Here is a 24208-nt window from a genome sequence, read left to right on the forward strand (position 1 = left end):
GGACCAAATTGAGATCGAACAACCGAGATTGAACCACAAATCTAAAAAATGATCTGAATTGAGCCAAGATCGAATGACCAGGATTGAATCGCAAGCTAAAAAATGATTTAGGTCGAGCCGAGATCGAATGGCCATGATTGAACCGCAAGTTTGGAAAATGATTTAGATAAAAAATGATCAAGACTGAACTGAGATCAAACAATCAAGATTGAACTACAAGTCAAAAAACGATTTGCCTCGAGCCGATATCGAATGATTGAGATTGAACTACAAGTCTGAAAAATGATTTGAACCGAATCGAGATCAAACAATCAAAATTGAACCATAAGTCCAAAAAACTAACCTAGATTGAGTTGATGTTAAAGCTAGGTGATCGTGATCGAACCATGGTCAAAAGATAATCTGAGCAGAGCTGAGATCAAATGACTGAGATTGAACTGCAAGTCTAGAAAGACGATCTGAATCAAGTCGAGATCGAAACAAATAATGAATGATAATACAACGATGCAAGTGCATGCATATCTAAGAAGCATATAAAACCACAATTGTGTTACTAAAGTTCCAACAACTTTTTTTTGCATTCTTATTTTTACATGTTTCTTGTAAGGAGAATATAAATCATTCTTCGTTCTCAACATAAGCACTTATCTTCATCCCACAAGAAGCTTTCAAAATTAATAACTTTATCATACTTTGAAGATTTCATCCTTAGCCTTCATCTCTTTCAATTCTCTCAAAGTAATACACAATCTCTTATGAGATTACTTAATTATTAATCATTATCTCTATTTCAAAATATAAAATGCAAGTTATGCACTTTTTCTATTTATGGCAAAACATAAAAAGGAAAGGCAAATATTGAAAGTGAAATATAAATATGATGAAAGGAATATCATTTATTTAAAGAAAGAGTAAATTGCAAATGGTGGCAAAAGAACAAAATAAAAATGTATAGAATGGCTATTTGGGATAGCAATGCCCCAAGATGAACAATCAAATGATCACGACAACAAATTTTGGATTTTTTCAGAGACTCAACCATGTGATGCCCCAACACTTCAAAGCTCTTTGAAATTCATTGATTTTGGTGTATCTCTCAAGTGATGCTATATCTTCCTTACCCAAGTCACCTTTTTAGGTTTTTAACTCAAACAACCACATTTAGTCCAAGCCATATTTTCAAGTTTTCAACTTGAACCTTTTTTTTCTTTGGCTCAAGCCACACTTTCAGGTTTTCAACTTAAATTTTTTTTTTTTGTTTTTTTGTTTGCTCAAATCACCTTTTTTGGGTTTTCAACTTGAACTTTTTTTTTTGTTTAAGCAAAGCGTTTCTTCATAGCATCAAAATTTATAGGATTAAAAAGATCCTTCCCATCCATCTCTAGCAAAATTAAGGCTCCACCTGAAAAAACCCTTGTCACAACATATGATCCTTCCTAATTTGAAATCTATTTCTTTTTATCATCATGTTAACTTGAAAGAATTATTTTCAATACTAGCTCTCTTTCTCGAAATTGATGAGGTCAGACATTTTTGTCATGAGTTCTTATCATTATCTTTTGGTATAATTGGCCATTACAGAGTGTTGTTAATCTATTTTTTTCAATGACATTTAATTGTTCATAGCGCTTTTGGATCCATTTAGCTTTTTCTAATCCTATTTCCCTTAAGACCCTCAAAGATGGGATATCTACTTTTACTAACAATATAGTTTCCATCACATAAACCAAAAAAAATGAAATTGCCCTAGTGGAAATGCATACTAACGTTCGATGAGCATGCAAAGCAAAAGGCAACTTCTCATGTCAATCTTTGTATGTTTTAATCATCTTTTCCAAAATCCTCTTGACATTCTTATTTGTAGCTTTTATTATCCCATTCATTTTTAGGCGATATAAAGCTAAATTATGGTGTTTAATTTTAAACTGAGCATATATTTTTTACATCATTTTGCTATTTAAGTTCTTTAAATTATCTTATATGATCTTTTCTAAGAGTTCATATCTATAAATTATCTCTTTCTTAATAAACTTACAAACTACTGATCGAGTTACAACTATGAAAAAAGTTGCTTTGACCTATTTAGTGAAGTAATCAATCATCACAAAAATTAATCTATTCTCATTCGATGTCTTTGGAGTGATAGGACTAATGACATCCATTTTTCACATAAAAAATGACCACAGTAGTGTCATAACATATAAAGCAGTAAGTGAACCATGAATCTTATCTACATAAATCTAGCATTTGTAACACTTTTGAGCATAATCAATGCAATCCCTTTCATAATTTGTTTTGCCATCATATGATCATTGTATATGCTCCACATACGCCATTATAAACCTCTCCCATGATCTTCTTAGTTTTAAAGGTATCTACACAACACAGTAATACATGATCTCTGCTTTTTTTCTACAAAACCTTCTTATCTAAAAAGAATCTCATAGCTAATCTTTTTAGGACTTTTTTATCATTCTCTGCTACTTCATTTGGGTACTACTAATCTTTTAGATATCGCATAATATCAGGGATTTTCATTTTTTTTCTCTTCTAAGTTGGCACAATACACTGACATATCCCTAACATCTAACTTGATAGGATAAATTTCAACAGTATTACCAACTCTCAACATTGTAACTAAAATGGCTAAAGCATCTGCAATCTGATTTTCTTCACAAGGCAAATGTTCAAACTAGATTGTCTCTAATTGCTTGCACAACTCTTAGATGTATTTATGATACAAGATAAGTTTTGAGTCACTTATTTCCCATTCTTCCTTTAACTGATAGATAACTAAGGCTAAATCTTCGAATACCTTTAATGCTTTGATTTTTTTGTCCAAAATAGCATATAATCTCATAAAACAAGCTTCATATTCAGTCACATTGTTAATGCAATTAAAGTTCAACCTTACAATAAAGACATAGTAGTGTCCTTTTAGAGATATTAAAAGTGCTCCAATTCTATGCCCCATGGTATTAACAGCTCCATCAAAATATATTTTTCATGACTTATCATCATCATTATCTTTTTCTAATTCTGAAATAAACATTAAATCTTCATCCAAAAAATCAAGTTTCAGTGCTTTATAACCTTTAGTGGCCCAATCTGCGAGAAATTTGATAATAACACTTTTTTTATCACTTTTTGGCTACATACATTATATCATACTCTGAAAAGCATCACTTGTCATTTTACAATTCTTCCTGACAATATGGCTTATAAAAAATGTACTTGATTGGGTTCAATTTAGCTATAAGCCAAGTTGTGTGGTAAAGCATATACTACCTAAGTCTTTAGCTGTTTAAGCCAAAACACAACATATCTTCTCTAGTGATGAATACTTAAACTCATACTCTATAAATAGAGTTGGCATCGGGTCGGGTTTTGCTCGCCCCGAACCCGCCTCAACTCAAAATTTTTTTTATTTTTCCATACCCAACCCCAACCCAATACTATATAAACCATACTTGACCCAACTCGAAATTAATAAAATATTATTTTTAAAATATAAAATATTATTTTTAAATATAAATATTTAAAAATATAATTATATAAATATATATAAATAAAAAATTAATTAATTAATTAAAAAATAATTTTTTTATATAATATCGAGTCGAGTTTGCCTAAAACCTGACCCGATCCGAACTCGAATTTCAAAAAAAATAAATCGACCCAATAAGGTCGAGTCAGAACCCGCCGAAGACGGGTTGGGTTGCCAACCCTATCTATAAACTTATTACTCAAGTACTAGATAGCTTTTTTCTTCTCGCCAGATTCATTCTACTATACTAGCGCACATCTTATGAACTTCTCATACACCACTATGTATAAAATTAATAGCTTTTCTGAAATAGGTGGTGCTAATATTAAAAGATTTGACAAGTATTACTTAACCTTATCAAAAGCCTCTTGACATTCTTCATTCTATTCACTGGGACTATTATTTAAGAGGAGTTTAAATATAAGATCGCATTTAAAAATAAGTTGAGAAATGAATCGAGAGATTTAATTTAATCTGCCTCAGAAACCTTGGACCTCATTTGGTGTGCTTGGTGGGGATAAGTTTTTAATGGCCCAAATTTTGTCTGGGTCAACTTCTATTCCCTTTTTCACTAACTACAAAACCCAATAATTTTGCCAACTTAGATCCAAACGTACATTTAAATGGATTCAACTTGAGTTAAAATTTCTTTAATCTCTCAAATAATTTTATGAGATTAGCTACATAATCATCTTTCTTTCAAGATTTTGTGATCATATCATTCACATACATCTCAATCTTTTATGTATCATATTATAAAAAAGTGTCACCATAATCCTTTAATAGATTACCCTAGCATTTTTCAATCTAAAAGACATAACCTTGTAACAAAAGGTTCCCTACATAGTTACAAAAGTAATCTTTTTCATGTCATCTTGAGCCATCTTTATTTAATTATAGCTAAAAAATCCATCCATAAAAAAGAATACCGCATGTCGGGCTATATTGTCCATCAATGTATCAATATAAGATAGAGAAAATTTATCTTTTAGGCTAACCCTATTAAAATCGCAATAGTTCACACACATTCATACATTGTCATCTTTCTTAAAGATAGATACTATATTGACCACCTATTCAAGATACTTGGTCACTTGTAAAAAACCCACATCAAATTGCTTTTTAACATCTATGTTTCATTCTTTTCAACTTTTGTTGAACTGGCTTCCATTAAAGCTTTAAGGGCAGCCTATGTTCCACTGTCTCAATACTGAGCCTAGATATATCTTGAAAAGATCAAGCAAACATATTTATAAATTCTCGAAACAAATACTTTAATCATTGTCTATCAATTACTAGAAACGAGGTACTAACCTTGACTTCTTTTCTATTTTTAATATCACCTAAATTGATCATCTCAATAGCTTCTTAATGAAGCTCAATAGATTTATTTTCTTACTCAATTAATTTCATTAAATCTGGAGGTAAAGTGTAATCTTTGAAGTTCTCTTCAGTGTCAAGTCCATAAATATTAATTGAGTTTTCAAATCAAATCATTGATCATTGTCATGATTATCTTTATATTTATTTAAAGACCTAAAATTGAGTAAAATAGAAAATATTAACAAAGTGTTTTGATGGAAAAATGGATTGAATAAAAGAAATCAATAAAACGCATGCTCTTATCTTTTATTAAAATATGAAAAAATAAAAGGTCCAAACATAAGAGATTATCCTAATGCTTATGGGCATAAGCAATTAGTAATTGTAATTATATTGAAAAAAATAAAAAATAGCAAGCATCCGAATGACACTTCAATTCTTTAACTCATAATCCGATAGGCATGAGTAAACCAACATTTCTTCTTTTTGGTTATCATCACCTACCGCATGAATAGACAATTCAGTGAAAACTTCTTACCATTTTGGTTCTTCTCTGATGTTCTTCTCAACTCTTAAATATATATATATATATATCCTCTAAGAATAAACGTTTCATTAAAATAGAGAACAACCATCGACCTATTTCTTACCCTTTTATTATCTCACATTTTTTCCATTTCACGACCCAGACCCAATCTCCTGTTGTTGTCTTCATCTTTTGGTGGTTCTTTTATCCTCTGTAGAATTTTGCCCAAATCGAATCCAATATTCCAATGTTTATTGATCATTTAATTGATCACAATTTTATTGAACTTAAATCCTCCACCTATTGCGTTAATAAGTTCAAAAGATCGATAAAAGCATTCTAATGACTTTTCTGCAACTTTTACATATAAGGTATTTATAAGCTAGGTTACAAGCAAATTTTTTTCCCCAGCCAGAATCACTAATTAGCCTTCCACATTAAATTTAATCTTTTGATGTAATAAGGAAGGAATAGCACCTGTTTTGTGAATCCATGGTCTTTTCAATAAACAGTTGTAAAATGAAAAAATATCCATGACCTAAAACTTTGTTGAAAACACGTGGCCCAATTTGCATGGGTAACTCAATGTCTCTTAATAATTCACATTTAGTTCCATCAAATGGTCGAACCATCATATGACTACTTTGAATGTAAGACATATCAAAAGGTGACCTAGTCAAAGTAAACATGGGCATGACATTAATAATCGAACTATTATCAATAAGAACTTTAACTATTATATGGCTTTTGTAGTTAACAGTAATATAGAAAGCATTGGTACTTCTTTTTCCCTTAGGTGAATCTCATCATCATTGAAATATATGTAAAATGGTACCACTAAGTTCCCTGCCAAATTGTTCACATATTTTACAGATACATTGTGTTCAGCAAGGCATTGCAATATGGTTCTAAATTAAGTAACAATGATAATAAAGAGATTCTAGCCAGCATTTTGTTCAGCTGCTCTACCATAAAATATTCATTGTGTTTCACCAATTTCAAGAACTCTTAAGCTTTTTTTTCTAACACAAACTTTGGGATGTCTTTCTTTGGGATCAATTCAAGTTCAATCTGTTTCTCCATCCTTTTATCCTTCTTTGTTTTCTCTAATGTCTCTAGAGTTAGCATCTTCCACTTTTAGTCATGCCACTTACACTAGTTATATTGGCAATTTCAAATTTTGGCATAACTTCTTTTTGCCCCTGAACTGTTACCTTACAACCATATTTCTATGATACAACCTTCTTGTCTTTATAAGGGGATTGACTGGGGACTTTAAAGATTACTAGTCTTAGGATAAATTTATCCCTAATTGATTTCGATTTCTCATCGCAACTAATGGTGATAGGCTTTGGTACTCATTTATCTGTCATGGCCATTTTAGTATTTTTTAAGGCTTCTGTCTCTTCATACAACTCTATCTAGTAAAAATCCACTAACTTTTGCACCTTATCATAGAATTGTTTGTATGTGTCAATAGAGTGCCTCGGAGCTCCGCTATGATACTTACATCTTCAATTTGGGACATACATCCCATGATAAGTACATAAAGCTATTAACTGTATCATCCCAACCTCGTACAAAGCCTTATATAACTGATTGAATGACATTTTGATCTCTTTCACTCTTCTTTTCATATGCCTTCTGTCCTCATTCAAAACACTGACTACATGATTAGGTAGTGGGTTTTCATAATATAGTGACTTTAGACTGCTCATAAACAACACTATCGTTTTTTTTTTTTAATGGTGGCTATACCTGAATAATGACATATCGTCACCTTTAAGCATATTCCTTGAAGGACTTAAATACTTTCTTTTCCATTCCTTCTAACGAAAAATGATCAAAAGCTATATCTATGATGTGATGATATTGGTTAATGAAAGATCAAGTCAAATCCTTTCACGATCTTATACGAGTCCTGTCCAACTGAACATACCACCTTGCAATAAACCTAATTAAGCTGTCATGAAACACATGTATAAGCAGTTTTTCATTGCTGGCATGTGCTGCCATCGTATGACAAAACATTATGATATGTGTAATGAAACACTTAGTACCATCGTACTTCTCAAACTCTGATACTTTGAACTTTGGTGATATTGTCATGTCTGGCACCAAACAAAGCCCCATAACATCCATAGATCCACAAAATCAATACCTTCTATAGCCTGCAATCTTTCTTCAATTATGCTCATAGTTTGATCGGTCTTAGAGTTTTTTAATGATGCAATCGTCTACAACTGTACTTTTTCTTTTGTTTTATCTAGATTGGGGATTTAGATCAGCTTGATTGCCTTTTCTATAAAAATAGGATTAGTGTAACTTTGAACATTTGCCTGACTGAGTGTATAAGGCATTCTTGGGTAGCTGTAACTTGGGAACTGGTCTGTTATAGCTAAAAGCTATAAGTGGTTTGAATCTAATATAGATCAAAACCTAAAAAATATAATGACTTAATAACTTCATGTGAGATATCTTCTTCCGTCACTTTTCTTTTGTTTATTTCTTCCAAAGTTTCAAGGATCTTGCTTAATTTCCCCACAATTACCTCTTAAGCCTTTTTCCAACCTTTCAAAATGGTTTGCATTATCTTACTCCATCTTCTTAGCTCTAACATGAGTGTTATATGAATGTTAAGCTGTTCTTGCACCTTAATATCATAATTTAAAATTAATGATGATGATATGATGATGAATGAATGTAATGCAATGCATGAAAAAGAAAGAAAAAAAATATTTACCTTTTTAAGATTTCAACAAAAGTAAACTTTCATTTATTCCATAAAAATTTATTTTACATCAAGTCTAATACTTTTCCTTTGTAAAAATGCCTAACTTACTCATATTGATCATTTGCTTCTTCAATGAAATTCATTAGTCACTGTCTACACTCTCCTATTAGTATGACCAAAGCTTTCAATGTCTTAACCTCCTTTGCCATTTCTCCCACCTTAATCACTACCTTGCCTATTTACATTGTAAGATACGTTATGTACCTTTGCCTCCCTAACTCTTTTCTTTGGCCAAACCATACCTGATATGATATGCTTTTCTATGAGTGAAATGATGTGATTTCTTTACTCATTCAACTTCTGCTTTAGCGTCTAGATGTACTATTTGAACATTCATTTTCATGCTTGACTTTTACATAGTCATCCTCCATTTAAAAGCATTCTTTTTTCAGCTTTTCATTCTTATAAGCCAAATCTGTATTGTTTATTTTTTTAGCCTGTACTTGCATATGCAACCTCTTACGTTCTTGTAGCAACTCTATTAGCTCCTTAAAAGCATTATCCCGTTCTTTGATAACTATTTAAGTTTTGTTATATTCTTTAGAAATCTTGTGGACTTAATTTCTAACTTTTTCACTTTATCTTTCCATTGTTCCTTTTCTTCCTAAAGCCTTAGAATTTCTTGTTTCAATTTCTCTTTCTCAACTTTATACTTCTTTCTTGTAAGTTCTGACTCTAAAGGCACATTATCCAACTCCTAGTTCATTGACTGGCAATGGTCCTTAGACATAAATGCAACCTTTTGGCTCTTTTTGGCTCTCCAAATCAGATATCCTCGAATGGCTTTATCAGTAAATGGTCTAAGGCTCGCCCTCTTGGGCTTCTTACAAACCTTGATTATGCCATCAATTCTTTGAAAAGTTTTAGGCTTCCTATATAAACAATCAAATTAGCTAAGCTTGTATGTCATAGGAATAAACTGTTCAACTCCATAATGTCTCCTTACCATCAATGATGCATAACCTGTTGATCCTCTTAAGCCTAAAAGTGGAACCCCTATATTATCCCCACATTGATACAACATAAGTTGGCAACTGAGAATAAAGAAAAGGATTGTAAATGTTAAGATTTGAATCATAAACCTATTGATGCCACTTTTTAAGAATAATTGCATAGACTAACTGAGCTAAACTCCCGATTCTTATAGATTGCAATTTAATAAAATACATAGTTGCTAACATGCAAAGGCTGTTTTATACAAGAAACTCAAACATTTTCAGTGTCATGTTTCATGAGCCAACCTTAAGCATACTGTTGAATTTATTTAGCAACATTTTGAGCTTGAAACAGAATTATCTTGCATCCTACACAACAATCTAAGAATGTTTACCTGGAAAAGTTGCATAGAAACATAATTTTCTCATCCTTATACCATCCTGACCCAAATCCAAAACATAACACAACATCCCATACTAACATGAAACCTTTCATACTATTCACCTAAAATAAGAAGGCTTTTACTCACTTTGATAAGATATCACTACCAAAAGTTTCTAATTTTTAAACCTTCAAACTTGACCGGGCACAATTTCTTGTTCTACACAGAGAGTGATAGATCATGAATGTTTTGATTTGGCTTCCCTTATAAGCCCTTTCTTACAAATTATATTTTAATAAGACTCCACACTTATATAAAAATTCAAGGGACTAAACCACAACGTACAAATGGGCTATTACAATATTCTAGCACATATATTACTATGGTTAGGGCAATAAATATTTCCAATGCATCAAATGGTCGGTTCAATGACAACCTATTAACTTACATGATAGCTATTTTCAAACCAAGAAAATTTCAACTCTACTAACAAATACAGAATTTCACAGCACACCATATTACAGTGAGGCCTTTCTAGGGAACTACCATCTATCAACATTACAAGTTATACATAAATTACAGCAAGAGTTTCAACACAGGTTCAATTTTGTTCCTTTTTACCGCCAAGAACATACATTACACCTATCCAAAAAGATACTTACTCATCACAAAGCGATGCCATTAGGTCACGCGGCGATGCCCAAATTGGAAGATCAAAATAAGATTGCTTCAATTGCTCCTCTTGCGCATCACACAGTTTTTCTCCTATGTCACACAAATTTGAAACATCACGAATTATCATATCTTGAGCTTCTGCCTGCATTTCAGATGTTGAAAGGAAACTCAAATTTTGGAATAGAAACCAGCAGTGATACATTTTAATGGCTTCATAGTAATACATAGATTTAATTCTGTTAAACTAATTAAAAAGAATGATTCCATAATTTACCTGCAAAAGGAGCTCATCAACCGAAGAGCCATAAGCGTTATCCTTATCTTTTATCTCCGACCTTGAAAACGACGCCGTTCTCTGCTCCTCTTCTGTCTTTCTCAATTTCCTTCTTTCTTGCTGTTGAACTTGAAACCTTAAAGCCTTTTCTTGCATTTCCTTCAAAGTTTTCGACAAAACCACCCACTCCTCTATCTCTTTCTTGTACTTCTCCTTCACTCTGAGAAGACTTTTCCTCTTCCACTCTCTCCTTCGTTGCTCCTCTTCCTCAGGATCAGCCGGTGCTGATGCTGGTTCGATGAGAACGCGGCCGCGCTTCTCACGTTTGTAGATGAAGCCGTCTTCGCTGCAGAGCTCCCACTCGTCGGCAGCGAAGGCAGTTTGAGAGGAAGAGGGTGTGTCCATTTTGGGAGGGATTTTCGAAAATTTTGAATGTGTCTTTGGAGGTTAAACAGAGATAAAGAGCGTCGGCGCGTGCTGCACACTCCTGCCTGGTCGAGCATTTGTGAAGTTGGGCCTTTATGTTGGGCTGAAAAAATCTGTTAGATTTGGGCCTTAAAATAAGTACTTGATTAACTAGAAAGAGATGCATTCGTTGCTAAGTTGATCGGCTGAAGCACAAGGGTTATATTTTGCAAATTGAAATGAAATTCTAGGTTCGAATCCAGGTAGCTGAAAAAAAATTTTTGGCATCATTTACCGGTTCTGCTATTTAAAGATAGAGTTTATATTTGATGCTCAGAAAATTTATTTTTAAATTAAGTTTTTCTCTATTTATTTTAAGAATTAATAAAATTTTATGTTTGATTTTCAATGAGGTGTTATCATAAAAATATTAATAATATATAATTTATACATTGATAATATATTAAATATTAACTCTTAAAAATTAGACTTTTCTTTTTCAAAATTTTTTTTCTTCTTATCAAAGTGTTGATTCCTTAAAATAAATATTATCTTTTTTAAAATGACTAAATAAATTTACAACTCAACTTAATTGATCTATGTCATTATTTTAAAAAATAATATTTAATATTTTAAAATTTAACATTTATAATATTCTTTTATTAAATGCACCTAATTTATAATAAATTTTATTATATTGAATAGAATATTCAAGTTGGATTTTTTTTTAGAAGTGTTAAATGCACCCTCACTTTTTTTTTATTTACACCTTAATTTAAAAAAAATTTTATAAGTGAAGTTATTTAATTATTTTTTATAATTTTTTGCACTTTTATAATTTTTCAAAAATAAAAATTTATTATATTGTATTGAAAGTCATATAATTTTTTGAAAATAAACTTCCAAAAAGTTATACATTTTTTCAAAAATAAATTTTCGGAAAATCATATAGTTGAAATAGTGAAAATTTAAGAAAAATTACAAAAAAGAAAACTTTTTTTGAAATTTTTATTAATTAGTGTGATAAAAAAATTATTATTAAAAAATCATAAATTTTAAAATTAATAAAAAAATTAATTTTAGTACTTTGATTTTTTTAAAATTTAAAATTCATATTTTTTAATAAATATTTTTTGTATTAATTATTAAAATTTTATAATAATTTTAACTAAACTAAATTCTTTTAAAAAGTTTTTTCATCTACTAAACATGATTAGGTTTTTTATTAATATTTTAGATTTCGATAAATTTATGTAATGTTAAATAATATTATTTGTATAACTTTTATAAATTTTAACTTTCAAATGTTGATTAGATTTTATATTTTTTTATCATCTCTTATAATATTAAAAGTTTAAATATTTAATTAAAATTTCATAAAAATTTATTATTTTTTAAACTATAAAAAGTAAAAGTTGGGATGTATTTAGGTTTTTTTTTTTTTAATTTTAGTTGGAGTCATTACTAACTTTTTTCGAGTGGTAGCCGCCACCATCTTTAACCAATGGGCAATGACCATGACACAACTAAGAGAGAGAAATATGAAAAATATCGTTTTTTTTTTTTTCAACAGCGAAGGAATAGAACAAGGTTAAAGTAAGGAGAGATAAGGGAAAAATGGTTGACAAATGCACCGGCCTATTCTTTGCATTCAAGTATACTACTCATTCCTTCACTCTCGGAAAAACAAGAGAGAAGAAGCCTTTGGAATTAAAAAAAGCCTGCATCTCTTCCACTTTTGTTGGTTCGTAACCTGGGAAGGAATGAGATATGGGACAATCTTTTATGGGTCTTAAAGATAAGAACCAGCTGTTAAGACAAAATTTCCAAACTTCCGGATTTTTTGTTTTTTTGGTTTTTGTAAGACAGAAAGAGAGGAAACATGTTAAAAGCAAAAAGCTTTGGTGGAAGACACAGACATGCCTTTGAAGATGCAGATTCAAGCTATGTATTGTCTTCTGCTTCTCATGCTCTGGATCTCTATTATGTCTTTGACTGCAAATTCATTGCTGGTTAATATCAAAAATGTTTTTTTTTTTTCTCCATCTCACTCCCTAAAACTAAAGTAAGAAAGTACCCTTTTCTCCTTTTTTTTTCTTTTTCATAAACAAAACTTGACCTGCTTTCCTCTGGTTTAAGTTTGATGCTTTCATTTTTTTTTCTTGCTTTAAATTTTCTATGTCTTTGTGTTGCAGCTGAAGTTTCTGTTTATGGATTTAATTTTTCTTTTTGGCAGGAGTTTGATAGCAAATATGGGAATGGGTGGCAATGTGTGGTGGGTTCAAATTTTGGGTGTTTCTTCACTCACTCAAAAGGGACTTTCATTGGAGAGACTCAAGTTCCTCATCTTTAAAGGGGCTTCATCTTCCACCTCTCCTTGATGCCAATGCCCTGTTTCATGATTTGTTGTAGTCTTTGTTCAGGCAAAAGTTGAAGAAGAAGAAAAAGGAAAAAAATCCAAGAGGTAAAAGTGCAGTGAAGTTCCTTTTTTCCTTGTTCTTTCTTTTTGCATCAAATTGTATTTAATGCAGCTCTCAGACTCTCAGTCCATTTGCTTTCCCCATTGAACAGATTCATAAAAAGCATAGCAAGGAAGACAAATTCAGGGTGTTATTTTATAAGACTTTTGAGGTCTGCTTAAGCACCCCAAAATCCAAGCATTTGGATCAACATTGCCTATGGATTTAGCTGTAATTGGAAAAAGTTAAATCTTCAGGATGAATGAGTTTGGGGCAACTAACCTCTGCACAATATTGTGATTCCTATTTCATGGGATGGAATTGAAGTACACGAGCAGAGTTGTGGTTGATCAGCTAAAGTCATTATTAGTTTCCTTGTCAAAAAAATGGAAGGATTAATGTGATCGAATAATTGAAAAATATCTAAAGTAATATCTATATTAAAAAAATATTATGAAGATACTTCGTCTTTCAATTTATATATCATCTAAAGTAATATCTATATTAAAAAAATATTATTAAGATACTTCATCTTTGAATTTATATATCAATTTACCTCAATCTTTAATATTATTAATAAAAATTGAAGACGCAACATTCAAATACCTGGTAATTAAAATATAATACAATAATAAAATATAAAAATAAAACAAATGAAGTTTATAAATGCGGCAAATTTAAAATTTTAATTAAAATTATATATAAATTTAATAAAATTAAAAAAATAAATTTCATATTTTTATATTAATGACATGAACATATAAATTATTAATATTTTATATTATACATACATGAATTATCAATTTTGCATTCAACCAATGAAAAATTAACATGTGTACCCATCGCGACCAAAATGATATAACAGAGTCAACAAGGGCTTGTTTCCTCAGTGGCGTTACACACGTGAGACACCAGTGGTCCATTTTGAATGAATTGTGAGATTAATTCCGGTAAGATTGATAATAAGAGTAGCGGTGAGTTTAGTCATTATAATAATAAAATTAAAATTTATGATGAGATATGTGTTTGAATGTAAATATAATAGTAATAGTGAAGTGAATTGTAATAAGATAAAAAATGATCATTAAATTAAAATTTGTATATAATAAAAAATTTAAATTATTTAAAATTTATAAAATTAATAAATGATTAAAAATTATTTTTACGTTAAATAATATATATTTTTAAAATTGATAATAATATATTTTTATCAATTAAAATTTAATAAAACAATATTAAACAAGTAAAATATAAAAAATTAATTAATTTAAATATAAATACAAAATAAAAAATATATATATGATATTATAGTAAATGATCCAGTTGAGTAGCTCACTGGACCATTGTTTACCGTTAGAGAATTATTGCTCTAGTGCAGTGAAAGAGTTCAATCACACTGCACTGATGCTGCGAGTGAATGAAGCCTTAGGACAACTGTCTCTCTTGCAAAAAGGTTACTCTGGCGCCTCAAGCTCATTTTCGAATACATCAAGTCCAGCTCCAACAGAGATGGTAATGACTGGAATCTCAGCTTATTTTTTTAGATAATATATAATACTACAAAATTTTAAAATTTAATCTGAATTTAAATAATCTTTTTTTTAAATTAATTCTATCTGAATTAAAATTTTCCATTCAATTTGATCCATTATATTTGAAATCTATTGTTTTTTTGTTTTTATATATTACTTTAATATAATTTTTAATATATTTATATATAAAATAATTACTTTATTTTATAAAAATTTAAAATATATATAAATTAATAAAAATATATAATTTATTTTTTTTATTTTTCACTTCTCAAATCCAAAAGTATGATTTAAATTTAATATATATATATTTAATATCTAAATTTAATTCGAATCAAATAAAAAAAATATCTGAATCAAACACTGTAATTTAAAATCAATTTTGAGTTTTTTCCATTTTTTTTAACCTCTGCGACCTGCCTTTCAAGGAATGCAGACACAAGTTCAGGTTCATGGACATGTGCACCTCAACTCATCCAATGTCGATAAGAACACCTTTCGGACCAAAGCATCAATGACTTTGCGATTAACATTGAAACCACACAAGAAGGTTTAACATTCGTCTAGACATATTTCTTGGGTAAAATGTCCTTAAATTAATGAAAACATAAATGAGAGGAGCAATACGAAGCTCGCAATTAATTAATAGTACCACTAAACCACGGGAGTCAAAAGCGGTTTCCTTAGAAAGTGCGCCTCCAAGTTCCCAATGACAAGATCAGCCACGGCTTGGCGGGGTTCTACTGTTCTGCTTCCCACTTGAGGTAAGAGCACCACATTGTCGAGCCCGAAAAGCTCTTCTGCTACTTCGGGCTCGTGTTCGAACATGTCAAGCCCAGCACCTTCCTAATCGGCGTTCAACCAATGCAAAACCAACTCAGGTGTTAGGAAAATGGGTACAGTCCAATTGGTTTTAGGCAGATCAAAGGTCATAGGGTTTGATTTTATTTTTTATATAAAATTTTAGCTACTTAATAAAAAAAAATGAAGCTATTTTAAGATAGTATCGCAAATCAAGAAAAGAAAAAAAAAACCAAAAAAATAAAGAGAAAAAAATAGAAAATTGATTAAACTTAAGTCAATTTACGATCCGATTGAACTGAAATCTTGTCAACAGGTTTATAATTAAGAGTTTTACATTCTACAAGGTAAAAATCGAGTTTGAAACTCTCTAAGAATAAATTTAAAGTGTATTTGTTAAATCACCTATTTGATGAGATTTTTTCAATTGTCTCTCTTTAGTTATTGATTAACTCTAGTTTTAGTTGAAAAGGAACTTTATATATCCATTATTTTATAGTAAAAATTTTTCTGATGGTCCATGATTTTTTCTTCTACACTAGAGTGTTTTTTACTTAAATCTTGAGATGTTTTATTTTTTTGTATTTTTTATTATTGATTGTTATCTTTATTGTGGGTTTATTATGATATATTGTTTTTGTGTTGTATTTAGTGCTTCAGGCCCAATAAGTAGTATCAGAACAATGGTTATTTTAAGACAACGATACAAAAATAACCTAAGACAAAAGTAAATTCTATTTGAGATTATAAAGGGTAATACAAATTTCATGATAAAATTGACAGCATCAAATTATTTAATTTGAAAACATATGATGAAAGATCATTTATACTGCAAAAATTTGTATGAGTCGATATTGAGTGATTTGGCTAAACTAGTAGATGTGAAAGATAAAAGCTAGAAGAAGTTAAGGAAAAAGATGTTGGCTACGATCAAAAAATGGGTTGATATTAATATGTTTCATCATGTAGATGCCCAAATTATTTGTAAAAACTTGACATCATTATATAAAAGAAAAATAGATATGAATAAAATTATGCTTGTTAAAAAACTTGCAACTTTACAGTACAAGAATGGACGATCGATTACAGAGAATTTAAGTGATTTTTAAGACATTTAATCGGATAACTACTATGGAGCTTAAGATGAATGATGAAATGAATGCGATATTTCTTTTAAGTTCATTGTCAAATAGTTGGAATATTATAGTTGTGATTGTTCTTAATTCAGTTTCTGATTACAATGTGACATTAAATATGATAAAATATAGTATGCTTAATGAAGAAATAAGGTGAAAAGATGTAGAGTCTAAGAATCAAACTCTGATCACAAAAAATAAGGATAAAAATATCGACAAATGTCAAAACTCAAAAGGCCATAATAAATCTAAACATAGATCCAAGTTCAAAGATAAAGTGAAATGCTTCCATTGTGGTAGAGCAGATCATATAAAATGACATTGTAAAATCTTGAAATAAGAGCGAAAAGATGAGAAAAATAAGAGTTTAGATTATAACAATATTACAGCAGTGAATTCAGATAGTAATTCAATTACTTTGATTTGTACACATGATGATTGTAATTATGTTGATAATCCTGACATTAAGTGGATAATTGATATAAGAACGGTATATCATTGTGTTTTTAAGAGAGAGTTGTTTATAACTTACAAAATAAAATACTTTGATTGCACTAAGATAGAAAAAAAATGTAACAGATTGTTGAGATTGATAATATTATTGTACAAACTAGTACAGATTGCATATTGACTTTGAGGAATGTCAAGTATATTTCAGATATAAAATAAACTTACTTGCTATTAATATCCTTGATAAAGAAGAATATGAGAGTTGACAAAAGAATATACAATAGAAGCTTTTCAAAAGATCTATGGTAATTGCAAGAGAAAATTTATGTTGCACAATGTATAAGACATGGATACAATTGAACAACAACCAGATAAATGCAATTGAAGATGATACTTCAGCAAACTTATGACAGAAGAGGCTAGCACACGTGAGTAAGAAGAGGTTACAAATTTTGACAAAGTAATCTCTCATTTTCTTGACTAAAAGTATGTCTTTCAATTCATGTGATCATTATTTATTTGGTAAGCATCGTAAATGCTTTTTTCATAAGATTTTTTAAAATATATATATATATTATCATTAATTTATTCTAACATATATGATCTCATTAAGGTTAAGTCATTAAGTGGTAATAGATATTTTGTTACTTTTATTGATGATGCTTTACGTAAGACTTAAATATATATGTTGAAAAACAAAAGCTAGGTATTATCATATTTGTAAAAATTTCATCTCATGATGAAAAAAATGATAGAGTTACCCTTAAAGTATATTCGAACTAATAATGTTGAAAAATATACATCCAAAGATTTTGGAAAATACTATTCAAAGTATGATATCATATATGAGATGATAGAACCTGAAACACCGTAGCATAATGGTGTAACTAAAAAGATGAACTATACCATTATGAAAAAAATCAGATGTATGTTGCGGATGGTAAAATTACCAAAGTCATTTTGGGGTAAAGCAGTCAACATAGCTTGTTATTTGCTTAACAGATCATTATCAGTTCCTTTGAACTTTGACATTCTAGAAAAATGTAAACAGGGATTGATGCTTCATACTCACATTTAAAAATTTTCAAGTGTAAAACATTCATGCATGTGCCAAAAGATCAGAAGTTAAAGCTTGACAATAAAGTCACATAGTGTGTGTTTGTAGGATATGTTGATAAAAAATTTGGCTACAAGGTATGAGATCCAATGAAGAAAAAGACAGTCAAAAGCAAAGATGTGATCTTCCATAAAAAAAAAACCATAGCAAACCTTGAAAAAAATGAAAAAACTATATGGGTTACTGTTAAGTGTGATGTTTTAATATCGACAGAGATTCCACAAGAAAAAATCACAATATGATGAAAATAAGTAAGAAACAAAACTTGAAGATATGAATGAACCAATCATAGTTAATGATGAGCCAGATGCAATCAATTTTGAATAGGAGAAGCAATCCTCTCCACCAGAAAATGTTAAGCAAAAGGTGCTACCTTCAGCATCAGATGGTATAGAGTTTTAGCCAAAAAGCTTTACTAGTGAACACAAGCCATCTATCATGTATCTAAATTCAAATTTTATTTTAATTACCAATGTGAGGGGAAAAAAGAGCTTTCAAAATGTGCAAACTATTTTGAATAGAGAGCACTAGTTAAAAGCAATGAAAGAAAAGATAAAGTTATTACGAAAAAATGATACTTATGATGAAGTCGTTGAAAAATAAATTAGTGTTCAAGTTAAAAAAGGATGATGACAAACCAATGAGATATAAAGTTTGATTGGTGGTAAAAAATTTTTTCTCAGAAACCAAACATCGATTTTGATGAGATCTTCGCTCCAATTGTAAAAATGAGTTCCATTTGAGTGGTGCTGTGATTAGCAACTAGTTTGAATCTTGAGCTTGAGTAACTTGATGTTAAAACTACATTCTTGCATGGTGATTTGTAAGAGGACATTTATATGAATCAACCTGAAGATTTTGAAGTAAAAGGGTAAAAGCACTTAATTTGTAAACTGAAAAAAATTTTGTATGGCTTGAAACAAACTCCGCAACAGTGGTATAAAAAGTTTGATTCTTTTATGGTGAGCCATAACTATAAAAAAATGATAACAGATCCTTGTGTGTATGTCAAAAATTTTTTTGATGGTAATTTCATTATTCTTTTATTATATGTTGATGATATATTGATTGTGGGACAAAATGCTAGTATGATTTGCAAGTGGAAAGAACAATTATCTAAGTCCTTTGACATGAAAGATTTAGGTCTAACAAAACAAATTTTTGATATAGACATTATCTAGGATAGGAAAGTTGAAATCTGTGGTTGTCACAGAAAAAGTATATTGAACTGATACTTAGTAGATTCAACATGCAACATGCCAAATCAGTTAGCAATCCACTTTCCAATCATTTTCATCTAAGTAACAAATCTTGTCCAATGATTAAGAAAAAGTAATTAGCTATGTCTAGTATTTCTTATTCTTCTACAGTCGATTCTTTAACATATCTTATAGTTTGTACACGGTCTGACATTGCTCATACAGTTGGTGTAATGAGTAAATTTTTTTTTAATCTAAAAAAAGTTCATTGAGAAATAATGAAATAAATTTTTAAATATTTGAGAGGCACCTCAAAAATGTGCTTGAGTTATGTAGTTTTACAACCAGTTCTAAAAAGATTTACTAATGCTAACATAACAGGTAATTTTAATGATAAAAAATCTACTTCAAGGTATTTGTTCATTTTTGTAAGAAAAATTGTGTCTTGGCAATCTAAGTTGCAGAAATGTGTTGCTTTGTCAACTATAGAAGTTGAGTATATTGCAGCAACCGAAGCAGGTAAAAAAATACTTTAAATGAAATGTTTTCTTCTTAAATTAAAATTGAATCAGAAAGAGTATGCAATATTTTGTGATAACCAGAATACTTTAGATTTGAGTAAAAATATCATATACCACGCTAGAACAAAGCACATTGATGTTAGATATCACTGGTTACGTTTAGTGATCGAAGAATAGCAAATACTATTGAAGAATGTCCATACTGATGAGAATGTAGTAAATATGTTGACTAAAATATTTTTCAAGAAAAAGCTTGAGCTTTATAGTAACTTAACTGGAATGAGTTTCTTGACCAAGGTAAGTTCCAAATGAAACTGTTATTGTGATAAATCTCCTCTTAATGGGACTGCAAGAGGAGATTGTTAGAAAAATAAAGTCTAACCCCATGTAATTGGTTTTGAACCTATCAAAAGCCATAGCCTTTGTCTTTCTTTTTACATAAAACCGTAGCTACTTAATAAAAAGAAATGCGACTATTTTAAGGTGATGTCGCAAACCAAAAAAAAAAATAAGAAAAGCCAAAAAAATAGAGAAAAAAGAAAGTTAGTTGAATTGAGTCGATATGTGATCCGATTGAACTAAAATTTTGTCAGCAAGTTTATAATTTAGAGTTTACATTCTAAACGGTGAAGATCAAGTTTGAAGCTCTCTAAGAATAAATCTAATGTATATTTGTTAAGTCACCTATTTGATAAGATTTCTCCAATTATGTCTCTTTATTTGTTGATTAGCTCTAATTTAATTAAAGAGAAACTTTGTATATCCATTATTTAATAGTGAAAATTTTTCTAGTAGTCCGTGATTTTTTTTTCTCCATTGAAGGATTTTTTACGTAAATCTTGATATGTTTTATTTTTTTTTGTATTTTTTATTATTCATTGTTGTCTATTGCTATGGGTTTATTGCGATATATTGCTTCTACATTGTTATGTTTATTGCTTCAGGCCCAACATCAAGTATCAAGTTCATCAACATGAGGGCTTTCTCGACGTTGATGACAACACCCTTTGGACCCAAAGCATCAATGACTTCGCTGTTAATGATGTGGCGGGTTTCCTCAGTTAGTGGACAAGCAGAACCAAGATATCACAATTGGCAGCTAGCTCAACAACACTTGGATAATATTTGTATTTGATTTTTGGTTTCTCTGCTCTAGAGTAGTAACTAATAGGGCAGCTAAATGCTACGATTCTCTTGGCAACTGCCATGCCAATCCTTTCCAGCCTGATAATGCCAACTTTTTTTTCCAGTGAACTGAAATAATGGAAAAATAGTACTTGTTACAAGGGATTGAAAACAAAGGAAGGGTAACAGAACCCTTTAATGTGGTATCCTCAAATCTGATGCAACATATATAAGAAAAACCAATTAAGAAGGATGCGATTCAATCTTAATGTTCTCATAACGGAGGAAATCATAAAAAAAAAAAATGTGACAAAACATTATGATAGCTAAGATATAAGCTTCATCGCACAGTCAAAAGTCACTATTGTGCAAGACACAGCTTCTTTAAAATTTTCCAAACCAATGGACTCCGAGCACAACAAAAAACTTCTTGTTCTCAATCTAAAAGAGCAAATGATTAATCTTCTTATTCTTAATCTTAGAAGGAAAGAGATTAAAATCCCAGCAAAAGAAACTTCTCTTCTTTAGAAAGTAGAAAGAAACTGCTCAAAGGTGAGTAAAAGCACTTAAAAATATTGGGGCAATATGATAAGCATGCACAGCTGCACCCTTCTCAAATAGGTGGTCCATGGTCGTACTTGTGCAAGCAAATTAATTGAATGATTTTTAGTACAAGCATAGACAAAGCAGTTAACAGACTTATTATCCCACTTAATGAAAGACTAATTAAAACCTCATGAAAGGTAGAAAGGTTTGTACTCAATGATTTGAGAATAGTGTGTGAATATACACTACGATTGTTAGCTTCTCAGTTTCATTAAAACAAATAAAGAGGTATGTTATCATTAGAAAAAGGGCCACAGCTGCAGAACTCTAACTGGAGCTTAATGCCATTGCTTTCTGCACTAATTTCTAATAAGTTGAAAAAGTAAGAAAGCTAGTTTATAGAAAATAAACAGGAAATACCAATGGAAAGAAATATAATGAGGCACATAATCACCTTCCTATGTTTCTTCAGAAAATAGCTAATCAGTATTCCATTTTCAGTAAATTCTCAACACTATGACCATTAGAAGAAACAGCAATCCTGAATTAGTTTGTAACCTATCTCCAAAGCAGTTTATATTCACCACTATACTCATTCCTAAAATCACTTGAGCTCCCATTATCCTAACAAGATGAAAGCCATATCTATCTCCATTTTAAGTAGGCCAAATATCACAAATTTCGAACATTAGTGTGGCAAGCTCAAGAATTATATCACTAAGTTATCATAACACTATTCGTTTTCTTTTTCAATAGAACTACCCCAATAAAGCATTTGGACCATTGTCAACAGGCCTCTAAAGACTTTTTAACATCTTTTTTTTTTTTGACTTACCAAACATTCCAATATTAGTTCATCATATAAAACACCATAGATCATTAAGAATGACCATAATGTACTGATCATGCTGAAATAAAAAAAGAGAAAACAAATATCACAGGGTGAAATTCAGTAACTGCGCTAGCATAACCATTTGGCATAAGATACCAAAGTCTATTGATTGTTTGTGACACCTGGATGACACCAAATTAACTAATGCAGCCACCAGAAAGCAATTACTTAAGAGGCTAGAGATATAACCAACCAATCGTGATTACAAGCATACCGTTGCATCTTTATACCAAATATATTGAAAATAGTATAAGCAAGTTTTTCAATCCCCCGAATCTTTCAGACCTAGAGCCTTTATGCAAGATGAAAACAACCATCATGATACATAAATATACAAGGATTCAATTTAAAAACCATGAAGCAAGCATCTATTTTTATTTCCCAGCTGGTACAATGATATGCAGTTAATCCACTTTGAACTTCAAATAGGATTTAGGACAAAATGTACCAATTCAATACAGAACAATTATAATAAATACACTTCCAAGCATGAATACAAGTCTGAAACCATCGTTCATTACTTCCACAGATGAAATTATTCTGGAAAGCATCATCCTAAAATCAAACTCTATTTCAGACAAAAACCAACACTGACGAGAGACCGCGCCACCCACCCACTAATTAGAAACACACAATCTACTAGAAGCAACACAAATAACAAAGAATAATCCAGTACCAATTCAAACGAAAATGAATTTTATTTTTACTATAAAAAAATTACTCACGCCCCCAAAATAAGAGCACATGATAAACAGTTAAGCAAAGAACAAATTCAGCAGATTCCAAGATCAGCCTAGGAAAGCTAATATCATAAAAAAATCATCAAACACACAAAAACTAACAAACCAAAACGAATTCAACGAACTACCTACTATCAAACAAACGAACACTGCACAATTATGCCAAAAATAAAAAAAGAGTCAACGAACCTTAGTAGTCAACATATAGCCCCCTCTTTTCCACTTGCCACTCCTCACATACCGATCACTCTCACAAAGCTTCCTCAACACCGCCAACCTGAATCCAATCGCCGAATCCGCTAAGTCCTCAGTCAAAACGCAGGGGTATTTGCAACTCGGATAACCTTTTCTTTACACTTTGCCAAATCGATCTTATTAAGCCCCACACTGAAGCTGGCAACAATTTCCAGCTTGGGCAACGCCTCGATCAGCTCAGCACCGGCACCGGCACCGGCATAGGAGTTTCCGACAACAGCCCGGATTGAGTTTTTGTGAGTAGCCAGGAACGTTGATTTCTCCGGACCCGTCCAGAACCTGAGGTTGAAACGCTTCTCGAGTTCTTGTTCAAGGTAAGAGTTCATGGTGCAAGCCATGAGAACTCCAATAGATTCCATATTTGGTTGAATTCTGAGAGAGAGTGCAGTGGAATTTTAAAGCCCAAAAAGATTGGGAAGTGAAGAGAGAAAAGTGACAATGATTGATTCCGGGCTGTGAACCTTTACAAGAGATTGGAAGGAAATGTTGCCAAAAAGTTTATATTAGTTTAAGAATATATATATATATATATATGGATAAAAATTATAAAATATATATTTTTGATGTTATAAA

At 30.6% G+C, this 24208-nt stretch overlaps 1 protein-coding gene and 1 pseudogene across 3 annotated transcripts; both read right to left on the reverse strand.

Moving 5' to 3' along the window:
• Positions 1-244: 244 nt before the first annotated feature.
• On the reverse strand, positions 245-10959 carry LOC111278417 (uncharacterized). Of its 2 annotated transcripts, XM_089765123.1 has the most exons (3): positions 10458-10959; positions 10171-10325; positions 245-445 (listed from the first exon to the last, which is right to left on the reverse strand). In XM_089765123.1, exons 1-3 carry the CDS (start codon positions 10860-10862, stop codon positions 391-393), a joined length of 615 nt encoding a protein of 204 aa, XP_089621249.1. In that variant the 5' UTR covers positions 10863-10959; the 3' UTR covers positions 245-390. The 2 variants fall into 2 exon arrangements, with proteins under 2 accessions (XP_089621249.1, XP_022720790.2); XM_022865055.2 differs by lacking the exon at positions 245-445 and having other exon boundaries at positions 9865-10325.
• Positions 10960-15310: 4351 nt separating this feature from the next.
• Positions 15311-24113, reverse strand: LOC111278666 (glyoxylate/hydroxypyruvate reductase A HPR2-like; annotated as a pseudogene). Its single transcript, XR_016344027.1, has 3 exons — positions 23570-24113; positions 21038-21331; positions 15311-15734 (listed from the first exon to the last, which is right to left on the reverse strand). The product of XR_016344027.1 is annotated as a glyoxylate/hydroxypyruvate reductase A HPR2-like (transcript).
• Positions 24114-24208: the final 95 nt, after the last annotated feature.

This window comes from Durio zibethinus, chromosome 8 (assembly GCF_047325235.1).
Source record: "Durio zibethinus cultivar Kanyao isolate XHJ-2024 chromosome 8, ASM4732523v1, whole genome shotgun sequence".
Taxonomy (NCBI): Eukaryota; Viridiplantae; Streptophyta; class Magnoliopsida; order Malvales; family Malvaceae; genus Durio; species Durio zibethinus.